The 23,033-nt window shown below is 40.4% G+C and overlaps 2 protein-coding genes across 6 annotated transcripts in view; one reads left to right on the top strand and one right to left on the bottom strand.

Moving 5' to 3' along the window:
* Positions 1 to 1,084, bottom strand: part of LOC124133186 (CDK5 and ABL1 enzyme substrate 1-like) — a 31,200-nt gene extending 30,116 nt beyond the window's left edge. For all 4 annotated transcript variants that reach the window (XR_007222356.1, XM_046497455.2, XM_046497456.2 and 1 more), the window contains exon 1: positions 703 to 1,084. Coding sequence is in view for 3 of the 4 variants with exons in the window: in XM_046497455.2 (XP_046353411.2) it covers positions 703 to 1,052 (350 nt within the window). In the remaining variant the exon portion in view is untranslated. The remainder of the gene's footprint in view (positions 1 to 702) is intronic.
* A 16-nt stretch (positions 1,085 to 1,100) lies between these two features.
* The window catches only part of LOC124133183 (E3 ubiquitin-protein ligase MIB1-like), a 113,893-nt gene continuing 91,960 nt past the window's right edge, over positions 1,101 to 23,033 (top strand). Inside the window, exons 1-13 of one of the 2 annotated variants that reach the window (XM_046497451.2) lie at positions 1,101 to 1,461; positions 5,550 to 5,721; positions 8,068 to 8,212; positions 9,168 to 9,257; positions 10,106 to 10,172; positions 10,770 to 10,903; positions 13,982 to 14,058; positions 15,609 to 15,792; positions 17,408 to 17,555; positions 18,390 to 18,544; positions 19,784 to 19,891; positions 20,368 to 20,565; positions 21,073 to 21,224. In XM_046497451.2, coding sequence (XP_046353407.1) covers positions 1,218 to 1,461; positions 5,550 to 5,721; positions 8,068 to 8,212; positions 9,168 to 9,257; positions 10,106 to 10,172; positions 10,770 to 10,903; positions 13,982 to 14,058; positions 15,609 to 15,792; positions 17,408 to 17,555; positions 18,390 to 18,544; positions 19,784 to 19,891; positions 20,368 to 20,565; positions 21,073 to 21,224 — 1,874 coding nt within the window. In that variant the 5' untranslated portion in view covers positions 1,101 to 1,217. Of the gene's footprint in view, positions 1,462 to 5,549; positions 5,722 to 8,067; positions 8,213 to 9,167; positions 9,258 to 10,105; positions 10,173 to 10,769; positions 10,904 to 13,981; positions 14,059 to 15,608; positions 15,793 to 17,407; positions 17,562 to 18,389; positions 18,545 to 19,783; positions 19,892 to 20,367; positions 20,566 to 21,072; positions 21,225 to 23,033 lie in introns of both variants that reach the window. The other variant, XM_046497450.2, reaches the window with a different exon arrangement.

The raw sequence follows: 23,033 nt of genomic DNA, 5'->3' as shown, positions 1-23,033 counted from the left end.
GGTCAGGCACAATCTAATCTCTTCTAAGCCGAATGATAATGAAGAAGTCTCTGGCTATCTGTCTGCAGCTGAATTCTGATGATCAACAATGACTGAACCAGGTCATACATTGTAAATATTGCAAGTTGTAACCGGCTGATTAATATCTTTGCTGGCTAACTAGTTTGGGTACTATGGACCCACTCTGCCCCAGAATCCTCAAAGGACAAACATTGTGAGATAACCTGGCTAAAGACACCTAAAGCTACTGTGTACACTGAGCGATGTAGACGAGGTAGACATAGCATCGGCTCCAACTAGATTGGAAGAATCAGTGGAGTTTCACACCATTGTCAGGCCACAGTCACACCTACTATACCTAAATATAGAGGCAATAAAAAATAGTACCCTCCAATATATCTTTTGGCATATATTCCATAGGTGTGATGGTACCTACTTTATCATGTTAATAGGCCGTATCCTCATGGATTTATCTAGGTGCTCTCAGAGGCTGATAGCTGATCAGGTTTATTGAAATATTTATAAGAATTCATAACTAGGAAGAAAAAAACTCATCATGCTCATTAGAATACCAAGTGCACAAGCGACCCAAACAAAATATCTTCATCAGTAATGAGCACGTGCCTGCCAAAACCATGACAGATCAATGGTGAGTACCACAACAATCACTAACTAATCAATAGTCTGAAGTATTCACACTACCTCCATCGTTTTGACGGCGACTCAGGTCCCTTCTCAGATTGTCTATGATCCCGATCAACATGGTTGTTGTGACTGTTCTGTGTGTTTACGTTTTCATCGTTGACGTTTTCGTCCTGGTTGTCAAACGCCGATCGTTCTGTTCTGACACACGCACTGTTTTGAGCCTCGGGACTAACGTCAGCAGATTTCGAGTCATTTACACATACGTCTTTTAACCTGTGATGTTTTCTGTTAAAAAGTGGAAACTTTGTGTCTGTGTGAGTTCCATCCAACGAAATATTGGAAAGGAAACTGATGGCAGCTAATCTTCTACGAGAACGACTTTTTTGTGTTTTTCTGCTTGCGGCCATCTTTGATATTTTGTCAAATCTCGCGGAAGTTGACAGACAACGAGAAAACCTGAGACCAGGAACTGTGGCCATTTTCAGAGCTCACTTTGACAGATATCCACTCACACCCTAGCAGTGATCATAACTGTTTTTTTGTGTATGAGGACGTAACACAGCCTCTTTAGAATGGACTCGGGCGCGAGTAGCAGTAGGGGGCTCCGTATGAATGTGATGGAGGGTGTAGGGGCGCGAGTAGCCCGTGGTCCTGACTGGAAATGGGGTAAACAAGACGGTGGGGAAGGTCACGTTGGCACAGTCAGAAACTTCGAATCACCGGAGGAAGTTGTTGTTGTGTGGGATAACGGGACGGCAGCCAATTACAGATGTGCCGGAGCTTACGACCTCAGAATCTTAGACAGTGCACCGACCGGTTAGTGACACAAGATTCACGAAACCCGTTAAGACAACGAAATATGATCGGTCTAGACAGTGTGTTTTAACTAGACACCATGTAATGATTTGTATTGTCTAGCACACCACTGTTGTCTGTTTATTAGAGTCCCAGTTCACATTTAATGTTTTGTCATAGGAAGAGATGGTGTTTGTTTAGTAATTAAATATGTTCTATAAACAATTGTATACATGCAGAAATATAAGGTTACAATGCAGTTTACTGGGTGAAGCTTCGCCCGCTACCAACAGCCATAGAGCTAACAGTACTACTGTCTCGCTTTACCGTTAACATGGTTCATGCTCAAATGCACACACACTCATCTCAGGGAGCTAACATGCCTTTGCGATCCAAAACCCCTCTTCGATCTTAGGGATCTGGCACAACTTGGCAATCCAACACCCCTTTACAATCTTAGGTAGCTGACAAGCCTTTCCGATCTGACACCCCTTTATGATCTTAGGGAGCTGACACACCTTTCCGATCCAACAACCCTTTTCGATCTTGGGGAACTGACATGCCTTTCCAATACAACAACCCTTTTCGATCTTAGGGAACTGACATGCCTTTCCAATACAACCCTTTTTGATACTCATAGGGATAGTCATAAATTCTTACCTTTTCACCATGTTCACAGTGTTTCTGATAATCCAATGAGGGTAATCCTATTACCACATGATTACTCAATCACCTATTATATGACAAATATTCAGATGGTTTTATCATAATTAGTAGATGGCAAAGCACAATATCATTTTGTAAAAATCTGAAACATATCCTGGTATTCAACAGGATATGACCAGTGCTATTACCATGATTACACACAATTCATAAATTCTAACACGAGTAACAGGATTCTCTACATCCTGTTTTCAATTGGTTTAAGCATGATAGGAGAGCTTTGGTTATTTATATAATATAACCAATGTACAGTACCGTAATCCAATTTTCGTGACATCACAAATGCAGGATGTTATCATGATTATTTCTTCAGGACATTTGGTTGATTTCTGGGAAGTTCCTTTGTGGAGTTACTTTTCATACAGTTTCATGCATTTTATTTCGAAAATGATATGTAATAATCATGATGATACTATTTTAACTAACCTGCCTGAAATTCATGTTATTCTCTAAATGTTAATTTATGGGATAATACGATGTGTTTTACTGATCTTTGACAAATAAGATTTAAGCATTTCAACCTCATGTAGCCAAATAGATAATACTCATACTTGTGCACACAAAGAACATACTTACAGTTCTGCTTGCCTATGCACAGTGGTGAGTGTGTTTTGTTTGCTGCTGTGAACAATATTTCAGTACTATCAGGGAAGGCTAGGTGAGATTTTGGTCGTAAGCTTTCACCTCCAAGCACGGATACAGTTCCTACAAACCAAGAATCATAATCTAGTCAAATAAAGTATTAGTGGATCCTGACTTGCCTAGGGGACACAACTCTTCATACTGAAATGTTGCCACTGTCATACGGCTGGAACATTGCTGAGTTTGGCGTTAAACAACTAAACAACAACTAACCAACAATCTATTTTTTTGCTGTTGCAATTCCTGTAAGATTGTCAAGACAAAATGCGATTCAAACAGTTAAAGTTGAAGATCCTTTTCTAAATCACCAAGAGCGGATTATATTGTGCAGCCTTCATCTTTCACAATACAGGGAGAGAGTTTAACGCAATGCAGAAAATGGGTCCAGTACGTGCAAATGTACAGAATGGAATTTTTTTTATTTTGCATCCAAAGGGATGTACAATATTTGTCATTGTACCAATTTTTTTACAAAAATGTAAAGGTCATGAAATTAAAGTAATTATACAATCTTTCAGTTATCATGGTTATTGTGAGGACCCTTCACATTAATTATTGGGGTCCTCTGTACCCCTGGGCTTGTAGGTCAAGGTAAAACCCTGCAGGGATGACATGGTTGTTTTGTTAAGTACTGATAAACAGTGATAAAAGGGATTATGTACGCAGTGCACTCTACCATGCTCTGCTGGCCATGCTGGTGGTGAGTAGCCTACACATGTATTAATAGATCCAATTAGATATGAAACTCAACTGAATTGATAGCAGTTGTTAGTAGGTAATTACCTCACAGTGGAGTCAAGTTTTAATAGTTTTATGATGTTTTGTCAATTTCCTTCCTCCTTGTAGCCATCAATTAATCATCAGAGACGATTTTTTTTCTGATAAACATGATTCAAGGCCACATTTTTTACATTGCTTTGTATCAGGAAATATACTTGATGTGGAAATAATATTTGGAAATTGTAACCACAAAATACGAGTATGGTTGGAGAATTAATACAGAGTTATGTGCCCCTTTCTTATCAGCGGTGCAGGTATATATGTCAATGATATTCTTATTAGCAATTTGTAAGGCATGACGGGAGCAAAATGTACATTTATTGCCCTACAACCTCGGACACGGTAAAAACACCTAATATTTTATTTATTCGTTTTGTGGAATTGGTTCAGTGGAAATGAAAAAAACCTGTGAATATAATTTTTAATCAACATATGGACTAGTATTTTGCTGCACTTAACATGTTTCATGTAAGTCGTAGACTGTCCAATCATTGTATTGTGTTTGAAAGACAAGCATGAGGAATTAAGAAAGTGGAGTGAATAAGGGAATGTGTAATATATGTTGAGTTTGCTAAAGGATTATTTCTTATTGTGAGTTCAGTTTTGATTTTGGAATGAAATTGCCAAAATAAAGATAATTTGTGCAACCCTGGCTTAAGCATTGTTAAGACATGTAGGGTATGCCAGAAACTTATTTTGCTATTAAACAGACCATTTATTATGTTTTATGTAAATTCTACATTTTGTCTTGTTAACAACAGTGTGTTGCGCATGTAAGTCTTAAGTAATTCTGGTGCACAGGTGGTCTAGCCGTCTTTGGCACCACAATTCACTATGCAGAGTTGTGTCCCTTGGGCATACCAGAAACCTATGAATGTGTGTTTGAATTCTGGTTAACCCTGACTTTCTGGGTTTGTCAGCACCATACCTGTGCTCATGGGTTTCACCTAAGTGGTAAACGTCTGAAACCTGCATCACTTTGGGCTTTATTCCATATTAAGCTGACACGCCGTGATATAACTAGAATACTGTTAACAGTAACGTTAAACCAAACTCACTCATTGAAGTCATCTAATTACATTTAGAATTTGAATGTGAATATGACCAAATTATGTGAATATAACTTAACAGCTTGTCACGAGTCAAGTTTCAGATAAGGGTGTTTTTAGGATAAGGGTAGAGTGCTAATTGAAATGCTAACACAGCTTGCCCTGGAACCATGGTAACGTGTAAACATGGTGAAGCGCAGTTTACTCTCCAGACCATGTCACATGTATGACCTGTGATCATCATCATCGTCTTGTATTGAACATCTTCAGCACTAATGATCTTTGTTGTTTTTGCACAGAAAGAAGAGTAATATCCTATTCACGGACCAGTTATCATTTAGTTAAATGTGTATTTACCATGTTTACACTTGTGGCAGGGTCGGTCGGGTAGCCAAGTGGTTAAAGCATCATGCCGAAGACCCGGGTTCGATTCCCGACAATGTGTGAAGCCAAATTCTGGTGTCCCCGCCGTGATATTGATGGAATATTGTTAAAATTGGGGTTAAATTTATACTCTCACTCACTCACTCACTCACTCACTCACTCACTCACTCACTCACTCACTCACTCACTCACTCACTCACTCACTCACTCACTCACTCACTCACTCACTACACTTTTGGCTGTACAGCAACTGTGTAGTAGTGAGTGAATGAGTTGTGTTGTATGCCGCTTTCAGCAATATTCCAGCAATAGATCAGTGGAGGACACCTAAAATGGGCTTCACACAGTTGACTCATTATGGGCCCAGGAGTTGATTGAAATAAGTATTGCAGTGCAGTTTTCACAAACAGTATTCATAAATGTCATCTTTTCAGTTTAGTAAGCATGGTAAGATGAAACAACAGCAGCTTCCCCCAGAAATGCCTCCTCAATTATGTTCTAGTTTTCAACTGCGCCTTGTAATAATTTCAGGAATCAAGCACGATGGAACCATGTGCGATATGTGCAGACAACAGCCCATATTTGGTATCAGATGGAAGTGTGCAGAGTGTCCAAACTATGACTTGTGTTCCGTGTGTTACCATGGTGATAAGCACAATCTCCGACACCGCTTCTACAGAATTGGCACTCCTGGAAATGAGAGGTACGAGAACAAAATCGAAAGGTTTGATCAACCTTTGAAGTAGACATGGTGGACAATGAAGTTTCCCATTGTTGATGTTGAAGACTGCACTGCTGATGTAGTTTGGTGGTGTTGCTTGAAATCTTTTTACATGGTAAATGCCAATGAACGTTAGATTCGTCTTCAGCAACCCATGCTTGTTGTAAAAGGCAACTAACAGGATCGGGTGATTAGGCTCGCTGACATGGTTGAAGCATGTCACCGTATCCCTATTGCAGAGATTGATGCTCATGATATCAATCACTGGATTGTCTGGTCCAGATTTGATTAGATACAAACTGATGTCGTACAGCTGAAATATTGCTGAGTGTGGCCTAAAACAACAAGCATGGTAAATAATGTAGACAGTGTTTCAAATTAATGGCATGGAGACATTGAGTTTTATTGGATCGTATTTGAATAAGCGAATGGCTGCAAGGTTGCTGGTGCTGCATAAAGCAATATTTATTGAGTCAATTGACACATGTTAAATGTTTAAGGTTTATGGTATTGACCATGATGACCCCATGAGTTTTATTCTTAATTTTGAAGACTTATACGTGACAGGGGTGTTGATGACGTTCAGTGCATTTTAACAGTGTTGTATGTAGCAATACAATCTTGTTTAACCCTTTTTGAGGATATAATTATAAGAAGTCATGTTTGAAGGTTTAAATCGTTTGTTGTGGTCCATATTGTTACGTTGGATTTCCAAATTGAAATGCAGAGTTATTCTGGAAGTGGTAACATTTTTCTATAGCACTAAATGATGAAATCAGTATATGATCACACAAGATCGATAAGTAATCCATAAATTATATTGACACACACAGTTTTAGGTTTATGATCCAAAAAGGCTATGTTATGGTCAAGTAAGTGCCAGCAGCAATAAGTAACAGGTCCTATAAGTAAGTATATTCAAACTAAGCGCTCTCACGTAGGGCTTGAGTCTTGTTACTGTTGAATGTCTTGAAACAGGGCTGTCTCCACTCTTGTATCCTGAAGACTGTTGGCAGGCATTCAATGTTTACAACTTGCTATGTAATCTACTCTTGGCAAGTAATTTAGACACAAATGTTCGCTATTATATATTATAAACGTACAGTCGGCCTTCTAGAAATGGCCCATCCTAAACTTCTCAAATGCTCAAGCCTGCCTTTGTCATGTTCATACAGGGGCAAATAACTCTAATAACTCAAGTACAAAACACACGTCAGGTTGAAAAAGTCACCATTATCATGATTATATAAGCACAGCCAGCTTTCCAGAAACCGTCTCCATCCCAAAACTTCTCAAACGATCAATCCTGCCATGTTCATGTTTCCACAAGGGTAGATAACTCTTAATTACTTGCTGCTGCCGACCGCTGTTAAAATCTGGCTGTGACAGCTATCAACATTTTACAAGCACTTCAATCCTTCGCTGCCACCAGTAATTACTACATATATATTTACAGTCTCTTCGGCTACTAAACAGAAATCAAACCATCAGGGTACTGCTTTTAGTGCAGTATTTACAGCAATGTAGGAATCATGTTATATCTAGCCATCAAAGTCATTGTCCAGGTCATGACATCCTTGAGATGCTTGCCCTGGAGAGTGGAAGGATTATCTGCCTGTTGATAAATTCGTTGAAATCATCTTCCCGAGGCAAAGGCGTTAATTGACTATAAAAATCCAGTTTCCGTCTTTTGCCTAACCATGCTGGAATTCCAGAGTTACTTTTTTGCTGAACTAACGAGACTATGTACAGTCCAGTCAAATTCCCGTGACGAACAAGACACCTGGTTCACAAACAACGTGGACTTAAACGAGCAGATTTGGGTCAACTGCTGGATTTGCAAAGCATGTGTACTGCCAACTGGGCATCAACAGATAATTTGCAAATCTTTCCATTTTTTTAATCAAGGCCCTCTACTGATTTGATGCACTACTTGCAGTAAGACTCGTTTTATTAAAATATGGATCTTGCTTATTGATCAGATCATCTTGACTGGGCGCCGCCATTTTGTTTGAAGCAAATGCAAGTTATATGAGAGGTGAAATCTGATTGGCCAATAGGAGGGACATAGAAGGGACATAACTCGTAATAGCCACTGGTGGCGCTATGATCGACCCTGGAAATTCCAGCCTAGTTCGGGAAAGGTGGAAATTGGACTTTTATGTTGAGTAAACTCCCTCGCCTCGGGAATATGGTTGAAATAAGCATATTATACAATACTGAAATCAAGGCCAAGTTTGGGGTCAGTTTGTGACCAGTCTGTGTTCTGACATACTGCAAGACGGCACTATATGTGATGTTTACCTGGTGACATCCTCCTTGATGCAGGGTGCTGCTGGAACCCCGCAGAAAGAGCAAGAAGATCACAGCCAGGGGGATTTACCCTGGGGCGAGGGTGGTGCGGGGCGTCGACTGGCAGTGGGAGGACCAGGATGGGGGCAACGGCCGCAGGGGGAAGGTTACTGAAATACAGGTAGGTAGCAGCATTGTTTGAATCGGAGCGGTGAAGGGAAGGCAACTTATATTGTTTCAGACATGGGTAACGAATCCAGGAAGGTTACTAAGATGCGCATGGGAAACAACATTGTTTCCTTCACTGGCACAGACACACAAGTTGGTGTTTGTTTCCTGATGTGCCAATACCTTCAATGTCCCGTCACCCGTGGGGATTCTGGACTAGAATAGGTCACCAACAACTGTTATTCAAACACAAACAATTATATCAATTATAAATTATATCCTGTCAGCTGCAAGCAAGGGCCATTCCACAAAGCAGTCTTTGCACTACGACTATTGAATAAGTCTATGTTAAAGGATGTGAGTTACAACATTCGTAGCACAAAAGACCCCACCCAGCGTTATGTACCATATCTTCCAAGATATTTATTTGGCCTGATCTCTACACAAAGTATGTACCGTATTCAACGTATACGCATTCAAAATTAGAAATAGGGGGCTCTTAATAGAATATTAAATTGGTGGAAAAAAACAGAGTTGAAAGATAAATTTTGTGGTTTTTGATGACAGCTTGAAATGTTTACGACAGATATATTTTTTCCAGAATTTAAATGCCCATAATTAAGGGTGCATATAACACACGAGTGCATATTATACGCGAATAAATAAGTCTTTTGTACATTGACCAATCGGAAGGGGTGCTAATTGGGATTGTTCACTAGCCAATATATTAGTAAATATCGCCGTGGGCGCTTATTACGTCGAATACGGTAGACATGTTTATGACATATGCCAGGAAAATAAGAAAGTGATGAGACAACATCAAGCTGCGACTGAACTTAGGTATCAATAAATTTAGATGAAGTTGCTTATGTGGAACACACAGAATAACATCCTTAGAGATGAGGGTTATGGAGACCTTTATATTGAGTGTATCTTGGCTGAGGCATAAATGTCCGTCTGTTACACAGGACTGGAGTGCGGCAAGTCCCCGCAGTGCTGCCTACGTTCTGTGGGATAACGGAGCCAAGAACCTGTACAGGGTTGGATTTGAGGGCATGGTAAGTGCAGTACAACATGGAAACACAGAAGAACGGGTTTGTCTAGAGTTGTCTCCCTTTGACCATGCTTTGATTTTGAAATTAGATGATGTTTTCTGATAGTTCTAGACTAACATTTAGTCTATGAAATCTTATAATACACAATATCCTTCTTGATTCTGAAAAAAATTTCCCTATGCTGATTTCGTTTCATGTGGAATAGAGCTAGCTAGAGCTGGCTAGACTTGCTTTTGTATACGCTTCTAGATTGTGTTTTTTCATAAAATAAATATATTCCACAGTCATGGTGCAGGACTATGATAGTTCTGGAGAGATTGTTTCTATTATCATTTTAGTTATTTTCAAGAATGTTAGACTAATTGTAATGACTATTATTTAATGCTTTAACAATGGTGTGGCGATAATATAAATGTTTTCACTGAGAAGTTTAGGCATGTAATGCATTTCTTATAAGTTGATATTGTTGTTAAATCTCATTATTACGACAGACTGTTTAGGCCTGATGTTTGCATTTGCTAGTTTGCATTTGCTGGTATTGAAAGAGGTAGTGCTTTCAGATTTCATTATATTCCACATTTCATTTTGTTTTAAACTTGTCAGAATCTGTAAACCAATTAAAAATAGGTCTTGCCTCAATTGATCCGCCGCCATGGTCTAGTGGTAGAGTATGCCCAGAGAGAGGAGGGTCGGGAGAGTACTTGTTGTTACCCTGCCAGGCACTCTGCATTAAGGGGCTAAACATGGCCTCGTCGGCTTGGTCAGTATACTGTGTCAGAGTGCAATAATCTTGACTGATGTTAAACCCCATTTCACCTCACCATGCCTCAATTATCTCCCTTGTGTTGTAGGCGGACCTGAAGGTGATGAATGATGCGAAGGGAGGGTCCTTCTACCGGGACCACTTGCCTCTGCTGGGTAAGTCAGTTTGTGTAGCGGGACCAGGCTTCGAAACTGCAGCCACCTCCACAAGCTTAATGCAGTGATGGAAACTAACAGTTTTAGTCCACTTGTCCCTTTAATTCTAACATTTTGCAAAACCCTTTAAAATTGCAAATTTCTACATGTCCTTATGATACGTTAAATATTGGGCAACCTGGCAAGGACTATAGGACTAGTGCCAATTTCTATAGCTGTTATGCCCTTTTGTTAACTCTTTACTGTGATAGAGATGGCATGCAAAGGAGTGGTCATGCGCAAATGTTAAAATTGAACCCCTGATCACAGAATCCTGGCAAGCCCAAGGGATGCAACTCTTTGCAGCGATTGCGGTACCCATGATTACTGGGTCCTTCATACACCCAGAACTTTATCAAACTGTTTCAAATCATGTGTACAAAGTAATGTCCTTATCATGGTAGACCTTTCCAACAGTTGACCCAGGAAGGCAGAGTTTCAGGATTAACAGGTTCATTTTTAGGTGAATGCAAAGATTTGGGAACACGAGAGGTATTTTTCACCGTTTTGAAAAGTGATTACGGAAGTAGTTTATGGTTTTTCCTCCATATTTTGCAGGTGAGCAAGGTCCAGGGTCTAGGTCAGGTCCTTGTGGTCTTGCCATTGGTGACCAGGTCAACGTTGACCTTGACCTGGAGATTGTGCAGTCGTTACAACATGGCCATGGAGGCTGGACAGACGGCATGTTCGAGGTATGTTCAGTAGGAGCATCGCTTAGGCCTTCAACCACTGTTTAGCAACCATGTCATGATTTAATGGACAGGTATCGTACACACGTAGCACTTACAAAAGATTTGATACACTTTGAGTATTCAGAAATAATTTTTTTCAAAGTCTTGTTGGATTTGCCATGCTTATGGGAGTGCTATATGATCCTACTTTGTATAAGATCAAGGGAAACACTGCCTTAGGACATCAGCCATTGTTCCATATTGCGAGCAGGTTTGAGGTGTAGTGATTCAAATGATAAAACAATTAGAATGCCTCACACCACCCTTCTTAGATGTAAGTAAAAAGAGTAGTCCTGACTCTGCCGGCATCATCATAAAGTTTGCCCCAAGTTTCGTTTATGCTTCCATTTTCAAACAAATACTTACAAACAATGACATCCAGTTTTGCATGCAGTTACTTCCCTTTATATGCACACTGCTATATTGCACATCTTGTGTTATGGTCATGGTGGCAATAGGAGTTAATATGCTTGTTTACGTGTGAAGGCCCTTTGGTACACAACTGTTTATTTGGTTACATACTACTTTGAACAAGTGTCGACAACAAAAACAACACCACCCGTCCACACTATATTTTGAAAGTCATTGCCTGAGAACCAATTCTTTTATTTTTTTAAGTCCTTAGTGTATCAGCTTGGTTTTTCATCTCCATGCGTGGCTTTAAAGAGAATCAATGGGCGGAATAACGTAATACGAAATGACCTTCAAGACAACTCATAAGTCTGTTCCATTATAGTTAGTGACATCTGGTTATATATTTGGCGGAATGTCACATTATGACTATCTCCTGATAGAATACACATCGCGATACTTTATTCACGATATGATACGTATTGCGGTACTTAATTTGCTGCAATTTTGTGTGAATTTTTATGTTTCGTAGTCTTTTCCAGACAGAATTTTCTGATTTCCCTTTCCTCATTGTGTACGCAAAAACAAAACTGATGGTTGACAGTTTATTGGATGGCATAAGAATTATCAGCCAAAACATTTGGATGTAACAAGTGTGTCACGACTCACTTTACAAGACCAGTGCTTATTAAATGTGCCTGGATACTTAAGTTATAAAACTCAATTGCTGATTGGTAAAACTAAAAGTAGCAGAAGTTGCCCAAACAGAAAGCGCTTCAATACTCATGTTTTTTATTGTATTAAATGTTCCTTGTGTGAAAGGGTACATGATTAAAATATGCATAGATTCAGGATTAAAACACGAATTGATACAGGTAAGTGTGTATCATGTATCGTATCTTCTCTATGCACTGATGTATTGATTTATTACTTGCCCTTGAAGAGATCACCCGTTTAATAAACATACAGCTGTATTACACATTGTGTCATACCAAAACGCGTGCTTATGTACTCTCGGAACACGTTTCACGAAACAAATATTGAAAGCTCTCAACATCCCTTGGCTTATTCTACGACATTGCGTATGGAGTTGATAGATCACTGAGAGGAGCTTATGCACACTCGATGACCCCAGCAACCTTGTTGCTAGGCTGACGTCACATGGCATTGTTTCGCCAATGGACCTTGCAACAAAATTCCACAATTTATGTCATCGGTCATTGTGACGTGATTGTAAACTTTGAGGTGCAAGGCCCGTTCCTCAAGGCGATCGTATTGTAGCGCAACGACAGTTGTTAGTCTAAGTTAAAGTATGTGAGTTGCGATTAGCGCTACGATAATTTTGTGGAACGGACGCCTGAATTCTAAAGGTGGACCGTTGTATGGTATTAAATTCATACGTTTCAACTTTTGACGTGTTTGAAGTATTATTCTGTTAAACTCAATTGGACTATGCCGTGGATTGTGTAGGTGTCAGCCTATTCATACTCAACAGTATAATTCTAAAAACGTTATAAATGGCTTTCGCTCGTCAGATACCACAACTATTCACTCGTTTCATAAAATTGGTATTACACGGAAGCTCGTTTAGTATCTATATGTATCATGTCATGTGGACATTTTCCATCCATGCATATGCTCCTAAACTCCAAGCATCTTCAATGTGCAACTGTTGCTCTAGCTGTGTGGAGAGTTTCAGTGACGGAACGCAGAGACTTAAAAAATGTAAAAGATTAGCAAGAGTTTCTTCTTTACATAGCTTTTCAAAATATACAGAATATATTTTTGTTATGAAATGGGACATTTGATGATTATTTTACAGGCGGGATTATATATTTTGAAGTGGACCAATTGGTGGGTTTACAATATTCAAAACAATCGTTTTTGGAAATAAAGTAATGATATTTTAGCATTGTTTAAGACCATGGGCAGATGAGACACACAAAGTAATACTGAGAGCCTAAGTTAGCACCGTAATACAGAACCACAGTGTATCCGGACTGTTCCCGACAGCGTTGGCAACAAAACCTGAGTTGTAAGCAGTGGTCGTGTTTGTCACCCTATGTCACTGTAGCACTCATGGTAAGCATGCAGCAGTAGAGTCTACATTCCGTCTGGTTGTAGATCGCCTCCGTGGTCTAATGGTAGAGCGTCCGCCCGGAGAGAGGAAGGGCCCGGGGTTCGATCCCCAGCCGCGTCATACCAAAAGACGTTAAAAGATGGTCCTTGTTGTTACCCTTCTGGCGCTCGGCATTAAGGGGCTAAAACAAGGACTAGTCGCCTTGGAGTCAGTATACTGTGTCTGAGTGGGGTATTCATGTTAAAACTGCGGCATTGTATCTCAGTGGGCTAGCACTATAAATTGGCATCAGTCCGGACTAGTACAAGCAGCCACATACACTTGCATGCACGTCGCTATATAAGTGCAATAATCTTGGACGTGACGTTAAACCCGATTTCACCTCACCTGTCTTGTTGTAGACAGTTTACATTATGAAAATTATACATCCAGTCTGCGACGTTAGACACTGGCCTCAAAGCTGGAGTTGGGTAAAATTCTCTATGGCTGGAAAACTAAGCTAATGCTAGTCTACATAACACTAAAGTCTACTGGAATGATGCTGAGAGCCAGGTTCGGGAAAGTCACAGACTGGTGACACAAGTAAAATACACTGTCCCTGTTTTCAGTGCTTGGGTACGACCGGGACGGTGGTTGGCATTGATGAGGATCATGACATTGTTGTCTCCTACCCCAGCGGCAACAGGTAAGTCTGACTGTACCTCTCACTGTCCGTGATGCTCACTGTTACACAGCTACTTGCTCAGTTTGAACTGGGGGCACGGGTGGCCCAGTCGTCTAAGGCGCCGCGATTCGTTGTGCAGAATTGCGTCCCTTGGGCACGCCAGAAACCTATGATTGTGGGTTCGAATCCCGGTTCGCCCCGATTATGTTTCTAGGTTTGTCAGCACCACACCCGTGCTCGTGGGTTTCACCGAAGTGATAAACGTCTGAGACCTGCATCACTTCGGGCTTTCCTCCCACATTAAGCTGACACGCCGCGATATAACTGGAATACTGTTAAAAGCGGCATAAAACCCAACTCACTCACTCACTCAGTTTGAACTTTGTAACTCTTAACATTGAAAACCTTGCAGTTGATGTACATGTTTATAATCCATAAGCTGCAAGATGCTCAAATTAATAAAATCCATAAGAATCATATTGTAATGATGTAGCACTCTACAGCATTGATGTTATATAAATGCCTTTGATGATGTAATATAGACAGTATTGTTGACATGTTTAATGACTTTAGGGGGGATATCGGTGGCCCTGTTGTCTAAGTGTCACAATTCATTGTGCAGAGTTGCTTCCCTTGGGAGCACCTGAAACCTATGATTGTGTTAAAACTAACTCGCTCACTTAATGAGACTGCCTTCATTGTCAAGTTGTGTTAATGTTGTTGCGACCCTGTTAGCTTCACGACTCAGTTTCCAATATTGACTCGTGTTCTTTAATACAGCTCGGTGTTCCAAATTTAGCATGAAAGTCAAGGGACCTTGTCATTTCCCTTGGCTGAAAGTTTATGATTCCGAGTTCGCCAAAGTTCAAATACTTTAAGAACAAACTTTTAGGACCTCAGGACCCCCTTCATTTCAAACACTGCAATGGATGACATAGCAATTAGACTTATGTCTGAACTCATACATAAAGAAATATTTCCTAAATCGGTACAATACTGAAGATGTCAGCCGTTACGATTTTAGTGTAAAAGTTATAATTTTGTGTCTAAAATTACACTTGTCCTCCCCAAATTAAAACTTTTGTAATTTTTTCATGAATTATGTACATCAATAACATATATTCTTAATGCACCTGTGACATTATGCATTCCACAGAAAGTCAGTACTAACCAATGAGAGTCCTACTTCCAATTCACATAAAAATATCCATTACTCAGTGATACAAGGTCTCTGATTGGTTGCTCTCTCAAAACACACTTCAGTCATTATAGATCAAGTTCTGCAGGTGCAGACAGGAACTACATGCATGTACACTGATAATAATTCAGAAGTTGGACCTGGTATTGTAACATTACTCTTCTTCAGGAAATTACTTTTGTTCACCCAACTGATTCCTCCAAAGCTTCAGTTAAGGGTGGCATCTCTGCAATGATCTAAATTTCTCTGCTCATTTCTTAAATCATTACACATGCAAAAAAAAAAATTGTTCCCATATTTACAAAAGTGTCTCAACTAGGTCCTGGTGATAGATTCTATGCCTGACATTAGTGAGTTTTCCCGCTGTGTGCAGATGGACGTTCAACCCGGCGGTGCTGACGAAGGTGAACACAGCAAGCAGCTCTGCCTCCCTCGCCAGCGACACCAGCACCGCCACACAGTTCGCTGTGGGCGACCTGGTGCAGATCTGTAATGACGTCGAGAGAATCAAGGTGCTCCAGCGAGGCCATGGAGAGTGGGCGGAGGCCATGCTGCCGGTAACTACCTTCTCATCTTCAGGACCACCATTTGATATTCGGAGGCCGAGGATTAATTAAACCTCCAAATTAAGAGGGTGGGAGTATATAGTTTACCAAGGAATTCCGTCCGTCCGTCAATCCATCTGTCCTTCCAAGGACATTTTGTTGTGAGACCTATAACTTGAGAACTAGAACATAGATATTTTTCAAACTTGGTGGACACTTTATACCTATAGGAGAGGTGCAGTGCGAATTTTGATTTCAATATTTGGATATTCTGAAAAAATACAGCTTTTTTCATATTTGTTCTTAGAATTTGTTTACTTAAACATCTGTGTGACCTGTAAATTGAAAACTACTGCCTGGATTCTGTAAAAATTTAGGGAACAGTTCCCATACTAATAGAAGAGGTGCAGTGCAAAGTGCCAAATTTAATGTTGATATGTGAATTTTCTGAAAAAATATGTTTTTCATGTTGGGAACTTTTTTTTTCCCTCAACATTTGTACGATTAATGACTTGAAATCTACTTTATGGTTTCTTTTACAATTGGGGGTACAGTTCCTATACCAGAAAGGTGCAGTGTAAAGTTTGTTTTCAATATTTGGATTTTCTGAAAAAATAGATATGTTTTTCATGCTTTTTACTTTATTTTCCTTACTGAAACATTTATGTGACCTAAAACTAGAATACTACTTCATGGATTCTTTCCAAATTTTGGGAACAGTTTCCATCCTTATGGAAGAGATGCAGTGCAAAGTTTACTTTTGATGTGCGTCCTTCATGGACACTGGGGGCGGTCGGGTAGCCTAGTAGTTAAAGCGTTCGCTCGTCACAGAGAAAACCCTGGTTCGATTACCGACATGGGTACAATGTGTGAAGCCCATTTCTGGTGTTCCCCGCTGTTATATTGCTGGAATATTGCTAAAAGCATCGTAAAATCAAATTCACTCACTCACTCATGGACACAGGTTAGTTAGAATATCTATGCAGCACATCTTGCTTGTCATAAGACTAAATAGGCAACATAATTTGAATCGGGTGGTCAGCCTTGTTGACATTGCGTGTGACGTTGCTCGTAATGTCGACCCCTGGTTGTTTGGCCCAGACCTTGGCCACCTGGATGCCTGTGGTGTAAATCAACAACTCACAACATTGTAACAATACCAAGTCTAAATAAAGTCAGATTATAGTTCTTGCTACCGCTAAACAAAGATCTGAGGACATCCCATTCAGGTCAGACCAACCTTTCGCGAATTTTGACCGACCAGTGGAATGACTGACAAGTCGACATTAGCCAATCAGAAGGCAGCTTGCTCGTGCTATGCTTTGAAACATATTTTAAAATATTTTGATTGGCTTCTTGGAATGGCTAATAGATGGCCTAGATTGTATGGATTCAGTCATAAAGCCTGTAACTGTCGTTCAGAATACCACATGTTAATTTTTTTTAGATTTCATGATTAAAAATCCCATTCCGACTGTCATTTCATGAACTGGTAAGTGACACTCTGATTGGTCGGATAAAAGGTCGTTTTGATGTGACCCGTAATGGGATGTCTTCAGATCTATGTATGCAGCGAGAAATAAGATCTGATTTTAATGAGATTGGACATTACCATGTATTATTTCAGACGCTTGGGAAGATCGGGCGTGTCCAGCAGATCTACCACGACAATGATCTGAAGGTGGAGGTGTGTGGGACGTCATGGACGTACAACCCCTCGGCCGTCACTAAGGTGGCCTCCGCTGATGGGGCCGCAATCGGCTGCTCGTCTGGAGGTAACGGTGTGCACATTCACATATTGAAGGAACATATGCTGAGTGCAGGGCCCGACTTTAACAAAGGATCACAGGGCAATTGCCTTGGGCCAGGAAACATGTATTACCATCAGCAATTTAGATATTGTAGTGCTCGAGTATGTTGGTGGCAATGTCCAGACACTGGTTCTGTCTGTTGCAATTTGTTTCGGGTGGAAAAGTTCAGACCTTTGAAACATCTTCATGAATGGGTGTTCATGTTTGTGCCAGGTGCTGAAGTACTGCTGAAGTACTGCTGAAGTGCTACTGATGGATGTTGACTATTTTCCAATCCATGCTCCTGATATTTCTTGTATGACTCTGAAGTATTCCAAAGTATTCTAACGGTTGTTATGAAATTTCTATGGAGACAAAAAGAAGTTCAAATTTCTAATGCATATGGTTGAAAAGAATTTTTCCTGTTTAATGTTTCGTGCACATAATTGTGACAAAATGGACGGGAGATGAGCAAAGGAATCAATTATGACTAGAGGTTGTTTACTCTTTAAAATATTATGAACTATTAATACGAAATAGTAAATACACCAACCATTTCAAGCTGTTGAAATGTGATTGTTTTGTTCATATAATCCTCACACAACAATTTCTCAACCCTTTTGAAGATATTGATACTTTTGGGGATCTGTTCTGAGGAATAACCTTGACCTCTAACCTTGTTGGGAATGCCCTTTTCATGAATGGGCTCTATCATCAATAAAAGTATTGCATGTCATTTGGATTTTCCTTATATCAAATAGGATTCTGATTTACTCAGTTGAAGCTGGCAAATTTATCACCACCCATGTATGTTTGTAGAGCGTCTGAGTGCCCTGCTGAAGAAGTTGTTTGAGACACACGTTTCCGGGGACGTCAACGAGGAGTTGGTGAAGGCTGCTGCCAATGGTGATGGGTCCAAGGTGGATGAGATATTACAACGACCTGATGGGGAGGTCAGCCTGAACGGTCAGAAGGTCAGTCACTCTACTGGACTCAAGTCACTCAACTTTCATTCTTTATACTCTCCAAAAAATGACATTTAGGATCAAAAGTTAGTAAAACACAACAATTAATTGCCAGTGTTTAGACATCAAAGTTGTCTGAGTTTGTTATTAAGTTCTCAGATTCAGAGGTATTTTAACATGAAAGTTTTTTCCTCTTCATTGGTCCTGTTATCCATGAAACACAAATCAACTTCACAAAGCCATATTTTTGTTGTGACTATATAACATGAACTGGGGGAATACTTAATTCCAATTCGGGAACCTTTACTTGGGTTTGAATATCAGCCTCTGAGCAGGTCCAGATCAATCCTGCATTGACATCAGAGCAGCAGTTATGTGTTATTTTCGACTGTAGATATCAGTCTTCCACCAAAACCCCTGTGTGTTGTCCAACATTCAGATTTATGTAGCATGTAATTCAGTGGAGATACAGTCACTGAAGGTTTATACAATTGAATTGAGCATCACTTGAGTAGCTATATATTAAAGACTTCACAATTTGCCTTGTGTGTCGAACTAACATCAGTGTGCAGAGTTGTGTCCCTTACCTGCTGGCTTTTCGTGTGTCTTCTGCAGAAGACCGCCTGTGTGGTCTAGTGGTAGAGCGTCTGTCCAGAGAGTGGAAGGTTGGGTGTTCGATCCCCAGCCGCGTCATACCAAAAGACGTTAAAAGATGGTACTTGTTATTACCCTGCCTGACGCTCAGCATTATGGGGCTAAAACAAGGACTGGTCGGCTCGGAGTCTGTATACTGTATCTTGTAGGGTATTAATGTTAAACTGTTGCATGGTATCTCAATGGGCTAGCACTATAAAATTGGCATTAGTCCGGACTAGCACAAGTAGCCACACACACACGTGCATGCACGTCGATATATGTGCAATAATCTTGAACATGACGTTAAACCCCATTAAGACAGAGAGAGGGTCTTCTGCAGTAGCTCACCTGGTATACGATTCCTTTGCCAGGTTCAGGGATGGCGTATGCTAGTGGTTTAAGCATTGGCTTGTTATGGAGATGTTTTATTCAAATGTTGGTGTCCCTGCTTAAAAATGTGGTATAATGCTTAAAGCCACAGACAACTCTACTCACACACTGGCTAAGGCAGTCCCATAAGTCTGTGCTACTCTGAATGTGTACCTCCAGTCCTGTTCTTGTTCTGATGTTCTTGTGTCTGATATTGGCATGATAAATGTTTTTGCGTTCCAGGTAAATGGCGTGTTTGCAGGACACACTGCACTGCAGGCAGCGTCACAGAACGGCCACATCGAGGTCATCAAAGTGCTCATCAAACATGCTGTCGATATGGAAGTCGAGGTCAGTCTGCGTACTTCATCGCATTTATATGTCATCTCCTCTTATGTAGTTATATTCCAAGATACAAACTGTAATTTCTTGAGGCTTTTGCTTTCATTAAGGCTTGAGTTTACGTTAATTTATCGGGAGTATCATAGACTATCGTTACCTCTGCAAAAATCTCAAATCATACTGGACTGGACAGTTAACTCCCTTGCCCCAGGAAGATGGTAAATACCTGGTCCTCTGGATGCCGAGAAGTTGTCTCCCTCTTTTTATGTATCCAACTTTTCTTTATGGTTTGGAAGAAAGCTATCGTGGGTTTCACCGAAGTGGTAAACGTCTGAGACCTGCATCACTTCGGGCTTTCCTCCCACATTAAGCTGACACGCCGCGATATGACTGGAATACTGTTAAACCCAACTCACTCACTCACTAGTGTCTGTTTTGATCAGTGGTTGACATATCTGAACAACTTTCTGCTCCCATGGTTACAGGACAAAGATGGCGATCGAGCTGTTCATCACGCTGCCTTTGGTGATGAGCCAGCTGTGATAGAAATGCTGCACAGGGGAGGGGCAGATCTTAATGCGAGAAACAAGCGGCGGCAAACACCACTGCACATCGGGGTCAACAAGGGTCACATCGGGGTGGTGCGGGCACTCCTCGACCTTGGATGCCACCCGAGTCTGCAGGTGATTATCTCCCCTTGACCTAGGGATGTCAGCTCAGTTTTTACCATCAAGTAGACTTGATTATTTATTTATTTAATTCTTGCTCTGATACAGATTCAGCTGCATGTCTGTATTTTGTTTCTACTTTGAGATGAACAGTTGAGTTCATCTGTAATTGTGTTTATTGGAAGTAATAGGAAACAGAAGGGATAGCGTCCTATTTCTGATTTTTTTTACATATTGACATATTCAGTCACATAATTATTTTATTCACATCGTTGTGGGGATCTTTATGACCCAAGATTACCATAACATTGTATTATATGCATAATAATTTTGCAATTTTAAAATGTTTTTTATTGTTCACAAGTTAATGCTGTTTACAAGCAACTGGGTATAGTGAAGGCCCGGGTTCATTTCCACAGTAAATTGAGTGAAGCTGTTTCTGGTGTCCCTTGAATATTGCTGGAATATTGCTGGAATATTGCTAGACCTAACTCACCTACTCACTCACTGGTTCTGTGTTAGGATTCTGAAGGTGACACTGCACTTCATGACGCCATCAGCAAGAAGAGAGACGATATGATCTCCTTGTTGCTGGAGCATGCCGCAGACATCACCATCGCCAACAACAACGGCTTCAACGCTCTACATCATGCTGCCCTTCGAGGGAACCCCAGGTACGTCACACTTTTTCTTGTAAGAGCTCCCTTGTTTGGGAACATGACACGACATCTCACATGGGCCATGCCGTCTGCTGTTTTCGTTCATTTCCATTTGGGTTATATCCTGAACACAAGTTTTCTCAAGAGGACAACCACATCGTTTCTAATGTAATGAATTTTTTTTTTCAAAACGCATGTTTTTTTGAGAGAACAACCAATCCAGGATTAGACATAATAATTTTCACACTGGTTCGTATTTTTTATAGTGATGTCCCTTTTATGCCAACATGCTGGTAAACAGTTTATGCGGTTTTCCCTGCTCTAATGACAAGTCATGCTTTATTTACATATAGAGCTTTTGTAGACATTAATTAATAAACATGACTAAATGTTCATAAATGTCTGACGCCCGAGGCGAGAAAGTGTCTAGCATTTCAAGAGTTGGGGGCACGGGTGGCCCAGTCGTCTAAGGAGCTGCAATTCACTGTGCAGATCTGTGTCCCGTGGACACGCCAGAAACCTATGATTGCGGGTTCGAATCCCGGTTCGCCCCGATTATGGTTCTAGGTTTGTCAGCACCATACCCGTGCTCGTTGGTTTCACCGAAGTGATAAACGTCTGAGACCTGCATCACTTCGGGCTTTCCTCCCACATTAAGCTGACACGCCGCGATATAACTGGAATACTGTTAAAAGCGGCGTTAAACACAACTCACTCACTCACTCACTCATTTCAAGAGTTAATGTTTTATTATGTTTAATCCCAGATTGCCTGTTTTCCCAAAATGTGTACTAGCGTTTTGAAACCCAAAACATTACATTTCAATACGTTTTAGCCATGGAAAAGGATATCCGAATTCCATTAGTAGCATGTTGGTAACTGTTTTATGCTTACAAAATCGGAAGAAATGGCACTTGAATGTGACATGTTCCTTATACGCTATGATGGTGCCACCCCTCTCTAGGTACCCGGCATACCACCCAATGTAAGAACTCTTCGAGTCATATCAGAGTACACAGCTGGTTCATGTGTACTAGACATGGGTGTTTACATGGATGGATGACCAGGTGTGCTCTAGCTTTGGGCTAAATATTTGATTGGTTTGTCACTCTTTACAAGAAAAGAAAAAAGGATTTGATCATTTAGATATTGGTATCCACGTACCAGCTAAACATCTCAGAGTACTGCACTGCGGCATCCAGAGTACTGCTTACAGGGCTCGACATCTGGTGTTCCTACAGGGGTTGGCACCCTCGCCTATCACACAACATAACAGATACCCTTCAGTGATCATGAGAACATATTCACAGTGATGTGTATGAATTGCAGTGTCCATGAAGCTTATGAGTTTTCCAAACTTGAAATTGTCAAATGAAAAGCAAAATTACTTGCAACCCAAATGAAAGTTTTGAGTGTTTAATAAGTTTGGGATCGCTAATTTTACAGCAGCTCTCATTTGATTTTGAAAATACTGTATTGTAAATATAGAATGTGGAATTTTCATCTTGCGTATCAGTATACCTTTACTGTTTCTGTATTGCCTAATTGCATGTATATGAACCCTACTGCAGTAAATAATGCCCAAAATCTAGCTTGTAACTTGATATACGTATGGCTGTTGTGATGTTGAAGTGCCTGTCACATGACTTCCTCTTTCAGTGAAGCCCATTCACAAGAACCACCAAAAATTAAAAATCTCTGCCGCAAGCAGCACATTAAACCACAATATTTGCAAAAAAGGATGATAGCAGCTTAAGCCCCTGAAATAATTGCCATAAAAGTGTCCAACTCATTAGCTTCAAATATCCGATATTCTGGACCCAA

The sequence above is a fragment of the Haliotis rufescens genome, unplaced genomic scaffold (genome assembly GCF_023055435.1).
Source record: "Haliotis rufescens isolate VD_foot unplaced genomic scaffold, xgHalRufe1.0.p SCAF_2, whole genome shotgun sequence".
NCBI lineage: Eukaryota > Metazoa > Mollusca > Gastropoda > Lepetellida > Haliotidae > Haliotis > Haliotis rufescens.
This window is presented reverse-complemented; position numbering and strand designations above follow the sequence as displayed.